The sequence below is a fragment of the Hypanus sabinus genome, chromosome 6, assembly GCF_030144855.1.
Source record: "Hypanus sabinus isolate sHypSab1 chromosome 6, sHypSab1.hap1, whole genome shotgun sequence".
NCBI classification, from domain to species: Eukaryota; Metazoa; Chordata; class Chondrichthyes; order Myliobatiformes; family Dasyatidae; genus Hypanus; species Hypanus sabinus.
The window spans coordinates 77652762-77663457 of NC_082711.1; the positions used below are offsets into that span (position 1 = coordinate 77652762).

At 40.4% G+C, this 10696-nt stretch overlaps 1 protein-coding gene across 10 annotated transcripts in view; it reads left to right on the plus strand.

Moving 5' to 3' along the window:
• cobl (cordon-bleu WH2 repeat protein) overlaps positions 1-4813 on the plus strand; it is a 322888-nt gene extending 318075 nt beyond the window's left edge. For all 10 annotated transcript variants that reach the window (XM_059972440.1, XM_059972433.1, XM_059972437.1 and 7 more), the window contains one exon: positions 3854-4813. In XM_059972440.1, coding sequence (XP_059828423.1) covers positions 3854-3943 — 90 coding nt within the window. In that variant the 3' untranslated portion in view covers positions 3944-4813. The remainder of the gene's footprint in view (positions 1-3853) is intronic.
• The last annotated feature ends 5883 nt before the right edge of the window (positions 4814-10696 follow it).

Below are 10696 nucleotides of genomic sequence, written 5' to 3' on the forward strand. Positions count from 1 at the left end.
CTTCCAAGGCCTTCTGTCCTATGATACTCCTCCTTCTCCAGCCTTGTATCCCTTTTGCCAATCAGCTCGAGGTTTCATCCCTCCCCCTCCTGTCTTCTCCTATCATTTTGGGTCTCCCACTTTCAAATCTCTTACCATCTCTTTTTTCTGCTAGTCCTGACGAAGGGTCTCGACCTGAAACGTTGACTGTACTTCTTCCTATAGATGCTGCCTGGTCTGCTGTGTTCCACCAGCATTTTGTGTGTGTTGCTCATTCTAACTGGTCTTGTTTTTGTGCATCATACTCTCCTACCTGATTTAAGAAAGTCAGAGAGGAAGCTGAATGGATGGGTGGGATCCTTAATAATATTAAGAGCCCTGTATACGCAATGCTCCTGACAATTGTCCCCAAAGGATGGTAGGGAGACCCTTATGATCCTTTCAGCTGTTCTTACAGTGCTTTGTAGGGCCTTCTGGTCCAATGCTCTGCTGCTCCCATACCAAATGGAGATTGCAACTTGTCAGGATGCTCTCAGTGGTGCTCCTGTAAAATGCAGTTAAGATGGGGTTGGGGAGGGGGTAGCCTGCTTGCCTCAATCTTTCTAGGAACTGGAGGCACTCCTGTGCCTCCTTGTTCAGGGAGGTGATATTAAGGGACCGGGTGAGGTTATCCTTGATGTGAACTGGGTGCACTTAACTCTTTCTTTGAGGGGAGCCATGAATTCGCAGACAGGGATGGTTTGTCTGCACATTCCTGAAGTTCACAATGATTTCCTTTGTCTTCTCCACAGTCAGCAAGCTTTGGTTGTTCCTTCTCACACCAATCCACCAGCTCCTTCACCTCCTCTCTCTCTGATAAAGTCAGCCACTGTTAAGTCATCCATAAACTTGATGACACAGTTTGAGCTGGATCTTGCGACACAGTCATGTGTTAGCAGTGTGAATAGCAGTGGGTTGAACACACAGTTCAGGGGAGTGCTAACGCTCAACATAATGGGACGAGAGACGTTGCTGCCACACGGACTGATTGGTCTTACTGTTAAAGTCCATATCCAATTGCAGATGGGGGTGTTGAGACCCAGCAAGGTCAGTTTCCCCACCAGTTTCTGGGATATGATGGTGTTGAATGCCATACTGAAGTCTATAAACAGTAGTCTGCATATGAGACCCCAGTTTCCAAGTCTGACAGGACAGAGTGGAGGGCATCATCATCAGTAGATCATTTTGAGCAATAACAAACTGGAAAGGGTCCAGTGTAGCTGGGAGAAAGACTTTAATATGCTCCATGACCAGCTGCTCAAAACATTCATAAAGGTTGATGTTAGTGCCACTGGAAACAGTCATTTAGGCAGTTTACTGTCACCTCCTTTGGCATTGGAATGATGGCTGCCACCTTGAAAACCGAGAAGACAATGGATTGTTCCAGAGAGATTTCAAAAATATCCATCAGCACCTCTGCCCAGCTGGGCTGCACAGTCATTCAGAACCCAGCTTGGTATATTATTGGGCCCTGCAGCTTTGCATGGGTTGACTCTGGCCCTCAGTTCAGCTTCAGCCAGACAGAGTGTCTGTTCCCCTGGAGGGGCAGGGGTACCTTCCTTGCCAGCCCTTCGTTCTGTGCATCAATCTGGGTGTAAAAGGCATTCAGACTGTTAGGGAGTGAGGCATCTTGGTCACTCATGCGCAGGGTAAACTTATAGTCTGTAATCCTCCACGTGCACCTCGCGTCTCTGGTATGGCAGAAGTGGCTGGAAATTCTCTGAGAATGCTCCTATTTCGCCTTCCTGATGGACCGGGAAAGCACAGTTCTTGCTTCCCTGAGAGCTGTTGCATCCTGTGATCTAAAAGCTGCATAATGATCTCTCAGCCTCGAATCGACCTCTGCTTCTGATTGGCATTCACCCGGATGTGGTTTGTGATGGTAACATCCTCAGTACACTTCTCTCTGTAGCTGGTCTCAGAATCCACGTATGCCTCAATGTTAGCAAATTGCCATAGGTAGCAGCTTCTCTGAACATACTCCCAACTGCATTAACAAAGCAGTCCTGCAGTGCAGAGATTGCACCTGCTAGCCAGGATTTCACCATCTTTAGAACTGGTTTGACCCGTTTGATCACTGGTTTGTATCCAGCTCTGCACCACCAGCAAACTTGGACAAATCACATTTGGCCACTTGATCTAAATTTTTGAAATACATTGTGAATAGTAACCTTTAACATACCAATTCTTGCAGCTCCCCATTAGGCTCAGCCTCCAAAATCAAAAAATATTCCTGCTGTTTTCTTTCAACCAGCTCTCAGTTCATGTTATTATGTTTTGTAACTCTAAAACTAATCAAAATAAAAACTTGCGAGCCTGGAATACTTGTGCACTTAGTTTTTCTTTGGTGAGGCACTCACACTCACGTATGACGTAGTGGTGTGATGTATGCCATTCATGTACTTCTCACAGATAACCCCTAATGAATTATGTAAACGACAAGGAATGCTTAATCAAGCAATATATTTACAATACAACTGAAATACCAAATAGTCTACACTCCTCCCTGCTTAGATATAAATCCATTCAAAATAGAATGCATCTCAACTCAAATATGTAACATAGTTCTCTAGTATTCTTATATACACAGTATACTATATAATACAACTACTATACAGACATCCACAGCCTAGTACATTTTAAATTGTCCCAAACAGGCCTGAAGAATTAATCGCAGTGGAGGATTTCTTACTCTTGTGGGACAACATCTTACCCAACAAGGGAAATCATGCTGCTTGGCAGGTGAACCTTATGCCTTTGAAACAACCTCGGGTTCTGGGGCATCCTCTGTGGTGGTTGTAGGAGTTGACTCCGGGACTACAAAAAGAGGTTCTGACAGCTCTGGCCATGTTTTTTCTCTAACAATTGACTACTGTCCTCAAGATTGATGTGTTGTCTCCAGATGACATCAGACACAATCTCCACTGCGTAGAAGAATGCTCCAGTTCTGTTATTAATCTTTCCAAGTACCCACTTTTGATAATCTCTGTAATCCATCGCCAAGGCTGCTTGTCCAGGAGTGAAACTTCAAACCTGCTTGTTTGAGGAGCGCTCAATTTCTCTCAGCTGTTTGTCCTGCATACTTCTTCTGAGATTGGGCTTGAGGACGTCCAAGCGTGAACACAAGGGACAACCCAAGATCAGCATTGCTGGTTAGTTTTTGGTTGTGGAGCATGCTGCATTGTGATAGGATCCCTATCAGGTAAGTGGTGTGTAGTTTCCAGAATTCTAGCTAACTACTTCACAATTTTCGACTTTTGAACCTGAAGGAAATATTTTATTATCAAGGAAATTTTGGAACATGACAACCCGAATACTTACTGTCTTCATAGCTAGCTCCTTCTTAACTTTATGATGCATATTATCAGGTTCTGGAATTTATCACCATGTATCCTTAGAATTTATTTTTTACTAACTTCCATTAGGTTCTCATTGACTCTTGACCTGGGGCTCCTCTTATGACTTTCAACTGCATTACGCAACTCTCAGGGGACATCTCTGAAAATATAATTATGTAAATCTATTCAAATTGTTTTTAAAATGCTTCTAATAGAGGCATTTTGATAATGGTGAGCTGGCATAGCTAACGGAGCATTGTGAGACATTCCATGAGCGGGAGCTCAATATCTACCCTTGAGAGTACTTGATATTTGGACCCTTCTCCACTTCCTGGAGGTAGACATTTGATGCAAAACACTTAACTGCATACTGTCAAGGTGAGTGGCTGGCAAAGTCAGACAACAGGTTGGATTCAAAGCAATGTGCACCATGACTAATGTAAGCTTTCCATTATACTTAAATGCAAAAAATAATTTGTTACTGTTTTTTATTTTAGGTCTCTGTTCCCTCAAATACAAAGCAAATTGATGGAAGAACAAGTTCCATACACATATCAAACTCCTGGACTCCTTCCATTTCTTCTTGAATAACTGAAAATAATTGTGGCATTGTGGTAATTAAACATATGTCACGGAAGAAGGAAGAAAACAAATGTTTGCACAAATATTTTTGACAAATCATTTAGCTGGCTCTGATATTTATGTCATCAAATGCACAGATTTGGTCAAACTAAACTCATCAAAATTAAACATTTAATTCAACTGTACTAGTATATTACTAACTGTATGCTAAAGGGCCCTTGAAAGTGACAAAGTATCTTTTCTCATACATCGTAAGTATTCTAGAACTTACGAACTAGTTTTGAATCTGAAGCTTTCAGAATACTTTTGAACATATGTTAGGACCAGCAGTGCCAACAATATGTTCTTCCCTTAATCTTGCAGGTGAAGCACTGCTTTACCAAGTATCTAATGAAACAATTAAATACATTTTGTAATGATATATTTGGCCTTCTTACCTTGACAATAACTCTTCTCATTTAACAAAAAAAATCAGAATCTACTACTGTTGAATTGTTAGTTGGAATATGTATCCTTAGTCCCCACCAAGAAAATCAGCAATTTAGTGGTATATCTTTTTGTACTTTTAAAACATAATGTTGTCCTTCTTTGTACTTGCCACCAAATTCACAGATGAATTGCTAATGAAAACTTGAGAAACATGATTATGATTTAATAGTTGTTGAAGAGAAAATTATGTAACATTTATTTCTGTTTAATGTCTATATACAAATTGTGCCATAGCTAAAATTTGGCAAGATTGCTGAGATGTGCATTTACTTAAGTAGTACCAAATTTTATGTAAAAATCATAAGTAAGATATATGTAAACCAAAATACAGCACTACGTTAATACTCTGCAAATGATAAAATAAAATTGCCATAAGTCGTTCTTCATCTAGTTGTGTGACACTACTGCCATGTCAATTGGTAAACAATATTGACACATCTAGCAGCTTAAAATTGTCCATCTTTGAGGCTTTATAAGGATATGAAGGGTAATTTCTTAGTACACTGGGTGTCAGGAATGTATAACAAGCTGCTACAGAAAGTAGTAGAGATGGGTACATTTATACTGTTTAAAAGACATTTGGACAGTTAAAAGAGAGAAAAGATTTTGAAAGATATGATCCAAATTCAGACAAGTAAGACTAACATGGGCAAGTTGGATTGAAGAGTTTGTCTTTGTGCAATTACATACAGGTATGTGGGTGGAGAGATGGCAGATGGAGTTTACCCAGACAAGTGTTGCACTTTGGGATGACAAACATAAGGTGAAAGTATACTGTCAATGGTCGAACCCTTACCAGCATTGATGTATGGAGGGTTCCTTACAAGTGAACAAACAGCAGATAGGATCGTAAAAAATGCATTTGGCATCCTTGTCTCCTTTGGGGCATTGAGTTAAAGAGTCACAAAGTCAGGTTGCAGCTATTTAAAACCTTAATTAGGCTGCACTTGGAATATTGTGCACCATTTCGGTCAACCCCCTTCACAGGAAGGATGTGGAGTCTTTGAAAGGGTACAGAAGGGGCTTACCAGGATGCTGGTTAGATTAATGAGTGTTAGCTATAAAGAGGTTGGACAAAATTTGGTTGTTTTCTCTAGAGTGTGGGACTCTAAGGGTATACTTGAAAGAAGTTTATGAAGTTATAGATAGCAAAGGAAAGACAGAAATATTTTCCCAGGGCAGAATGTCATGTCAAAAGAGGCCATGCCAGAAGGGGAAAGTTACAAGTAGATGTGCAGGGCAAGTTTCTTTTACGCAGAGTGGAAGGTGTCTGAAATGGGCTGCTAGGGTCATGGAGGAAGAAGATGAATAGTGGCTTTTAAAATGGTCAAATAAATATACAAGTGGAGGGAATGAGTTTAATTTGGCATTGTGCTTTGCACAGACACTGTGGGTCAAAGGGCCTGTTCCTGGGTTACACTGTTCTAATGTGAAAGCAGCTTCACTTAACGGCAAAATCGTCTTTGATCAGGTATTGCATCAATTAATTCTGGTAACATTGTAATTAACAAGGACTGTGGAAACTTCCCAGAAGTTGTCTCAAAGAAATACATGAGGGCTGACAGAAGCAACTTATATTGACCTCACAACATTATACAATAGGGTCTTTTAAGTGATTCCTGGATAGGTACATGGAGCTGAGAGAAATAGAGGGCTATGTGTAACCCGAGGTAATTTCTAAAGTGAGTACATGTTCAGCATAGTATTGTGGGCGGAAGGGCCTGGATTGTGCTGTAGGTTTTCTATGTTTCTATTATCACAAGACTTCTCAGGCTTTTGTGGTGGTGAGAAGTAGATTGTAGACTCGGCTACTTTAAACTGTTTTCCAAGTCAGCCGTGTCGACATTTGCTAATACATACACACTGTTCATCTTTATTCATAAAACAGTTTATAAATGAGCAACAATTAAAGTCAGTTCACAGCATCCTTAAGAGTTGCAGGACTAGATGATGTTATAGAGATGGGAAATGATGTGAAAATGGAGCAAGGTGATCAAAAAGATGTAAGTTTTATATTCAAGGTGTTTCTGGATTAGCTACCGATGAACAAAGGATAATGTGTGAATCACAAACACAAAGTACACTGCAGATGCTGTGGTCAAATCAACATGTACAAACAAGCTGGATGAACTCAGCAGGTCGGGCAGCATCCGTTGAAATAAACAGTCAACGTTTCGGGCCAAGACCCTTCGTCAGGACTGAAGAAGGAGGGGGCAGTGGCCCTATAAAGAAGGTGGGGGGTGAGAGGAAGGTGCAGGTGAAAAACCAATCAGAGGAAAGATCAAGGGGTGGGGAAGGGGAAGCAGGGATGGGATAGGCAGGAGAGGTGAAGAAGGAATGTAGGGAAAGCACTATGGGTAGTAGAAGAAGGCAGAATCATGAGAGAGGTGATAGGCAGTCTATCACCTCTCTCATGATTCTGCCTTTTTCAGCTGCCTATCACCTGATGGATAGCAGGATCCTGAAAGAACTTCATGGAGGGTGGTGGAGTGGTTCAGAAAAATTTTACTGAGGCAGCAATAGTTAATATGGAGTTGCCAACCTTAATATGGATGACATAAAAGTTGGAAGTCCATCACAGAGTTATATATAATGCTGAGGTTGTATATACTGCAGTTAATCAACTGTGTGTGAGAAAACAGAATTTATTGAATGGAGTAAGGGGTAGGGTTCAATGACAACCTTGGGTCTTGTTAATATTCAGTCAGATGAAATTTCAGCTTGTGCCACACAGACCAATGTGATGCAAAGGTCAAGAGAGATGCTGATAAACTGGTGCGGGGTAAAATCTTGTATCTCTTCAAAATAGTTTTTGAACAGTCCCCTGCAAATGCAAAATTGAGGAGGTCCAAGGATATCTGTGAACTTCATAGGAAATGATAAAGGACCTAGAAGGAATGGAAAGAGATAACAAGAGATTCCTTGTCTACTATACAAATCACACGAATGGAAAAAGACTTGGGGTGATTATTATGCAGACCAGACCGGTTAAAGATAATGCCAATCATAATATTTGTAATTTGTGACAATGAAGAGGGCTGTTCAAATTTAACCTAATGAACAAAAAGGGCATACAAGTGTCAGACACCTGCCATTTCTGATAGAAAAGGTAACCACCACCCTTTGCCACTAATAGGATGAACTTGTTAAATCTCTTTTTGTCAACCTCCTGAGAGTAACCATCCACAAGAAATTCAATGTGACTTGTCTCGTCAACATTATGGTCCTGAAAACTGCTCAGAATCTTGAGTATTCTGCTCCTGCTCATAACACTGTCCTCGCCTTAAAGGTAGAGAATTAAAATCTGATGGAAAACTTTCCACTTACTGTTTGGCACAAATCCTAAAAGAATGCCACCATCCTTGTTAAAGGAGTCTAATTAATCTGTATTTCACCACTGGCCAGTTTATCTATAACTGTATATACATGGCTGCAGGATGCACTGTAGCAGGAGCCAATGATTTTTTCAGCAGCAAATCCTAAATCAATAACCAAGGCAACTTAAAATCCACTTGATCAGAAAACGTATGAGATTACCACTACTTTGAGGGAATTGAATCCCCTCCTAGGTCACATACCATTGTATCTTTAACATGTATTGGTATTATATAATACACTGAGCGCTAACAAAACAGCAAGTACACTAGAACGGCTTTAAAGAAACTGCAAAATCTTATAGCCTTCAAGTTCTAAGAAATCTTTAACTATATTACTGGGTTTTTATTTTGAACAAAAAAAAAAATTAAATTTAACAATTCCCTAAATCTATGAAAGGTCAAGGCTCTAAAATTTGCTGTAAGTCATTTATCAAAATGCACTGTAAGAAATTCTGCAACAGTTTTATCTGGGATGCCAAGGAATAATGTTCACAAGCACTTTGCAATTGTGATTTGTGTATTATTTTTAAATTGTTGCCATTAACTGTGCGTAGGGAAACGCATAAATCACAATTTGCACACCAGCCTACATGATGTTCTGATAAAGCTGGAGTTCTGAAGTGTTTGTTCTCGATGGGAGCTGCTGCTGGAAGTAACGACAACACTATTGAGCTGCCGTGCTGTAAAAAAATCCAGGGTAGACACAAGGATATGTGCTTTACTTCCCAATGTATTAAGCATTGTGATTGTAGAGATGGAAACTTAGGAGAACCACAGTTTGGTGAACCCCCCCCCCCCCACCTTTTAAACTACTATTTCTTTTCAAAATGCTGCTTCTCCTGAGCTGCTTGATTGCATCCTGTAATTACCATTTTGATTTTTGTTTGTGGGGCTGACTGAGCAACCTGGTGTTCTTTGTGATGTCCGGGGGAATTTAGCAAAGTTGAGAGCAGAGTGTGTGGGCATGTTTCCCAATGGCGAAATATGAACACATGGTCCATTTCATTACTCCACCCTGAATAAAGTGTCAAGCAAGATTGAAACTGAGTGGAAGATGAGCGGGTATTCAGCGCTGTCTGCCTGTACTTTACTGCTTTCCCTCTTGTTGCTGCTGGAGTAAGGTGAAGACACCCTGCTTCCTCAACACTACCTGCCCCTCCAGCTATCTTCATATCCTCTGCAACAATGACCACAAAACTATCAAATCCTTCAATCAAATTACAGTTGAAAGTAAATTTATTTTTGAAGTACAAAAATGTCACCATATACAACCCTGAGATTTGTTTTCTTGCAGGCATACTCAGAAAATCCAAGCAAATTAATGGAATTTATGAGAGACCACACCCAATAGGACAGTATAAACAACTAATGTTCAAAAGACAACATACAGTGCCAACACAAAATAAGAAAAAAAGAAATAACAGTAATAAGTAAATAAGCAATAAATATCGAGAAGATGACATAAAGTGTTCTTGAAATTGAGTCTATAAGTTGGGGGAACAGTGATGTGCCGAGAGACGTTATCCCCACTGGTTCAAGAGCCTAATAGTTGACAGGTTAAAATTGTTCCTGAATCTGCTGTGGGTTGATAAATCATTGATATATAACGTGAGAAGAAGCGGCGGAACACCACAAGTCACCAACAGCCAACCGGAAAAGCCCCATTTGTTCCCATACTTTGCTTCCTGCCAGCCAGACAATCTTCTATCCGTGTTTGAATCCTTCCTGTACTATCATGGCCTCCTAGCTTGTTAAGTAGCCTCAAGTACGCACCTTGTCAAAGGCCTTCTGAAAATCCAAGCAAACATTTGTCTATCCTGCCTGTTATTTCCTCAAAGAATTAGTCAAGCAAGATTTTCCCTTGAAACCATGCCAACTTTGGCCTATTTTGTCATGTGCATCAAGTACCATGAAACCTCATCCTTAATAATGGACTCCAACCACTGAGGTCAGGCTAAGTGACCTATAGTTTCCTTTCTTCTGCCCACCTCCCTGTTTACACAGTGGAGACACTTTTGCAATTTTCCAATCACCCAGAACCATTCCAGAATCTAGTGATTCTTGAAAGATCATTATAAATGCCTCCACAATCTCTTCAGCCACCTTGTTCAGAACCCTGAGGTGTACACCATCTGGTCCAGGTGACTTACTTTCCCAATAACCTTCTCTCTATTAATGGTAACTTCACACACTTCATGACCCCTGACACCTGAAACTTCTATCATGCTGCTAGAGTCTTCCACAGTGAAGACATACAAAAAAAATTGAGTTCATCTGTTATTTCCTTGTCCCCCATTACTACCTCTCAACATCAATTTTCAAAGGCCTGATATCCACTTTTGCCACTCTTACTCTTTATGTATCTGAAGAAACTTTCGGTATCCTCTTTAATATTATTAGCTAGCTTACTTTTGTATTCCATCTTTACCTCCTTAATAACTTTTTAGTTGCCTTCTGTTGGTATTTGAAAGCTTCCCAATCCTCTAACTTCCCGGTAATTTTGTTCTATTATATGCCCCCTTTTTGGCTTTTATTTGGCTTTGACTTCTGTTGTTAGCCATGGTTGTGTCATCTTGCCTTTAGAATACTTCTTCCTCTTTGGGATGTATATATCCTGTGCCTTCCAGGTTGCTTCCAGAAATCCCAGCCATTGCTGCTTTGCCATCATCCATGCTAGTGTTCCAAAAATACTTCAGCTACATATCACAGAACCCTGGGGTGTAATTCATCTGGTCCAGGTGACTTATCTATCTTCAAACTTTTCAGTTTCCCAAACACCTTAGTATTAGCAATGATACTCACTTCTGCCACCCTGACACTGACACATTTCTGGCATTCTACTACTATCATTCACTGTGCAGACTGATGTAAAGTATTTATTCAGTTTGTCCT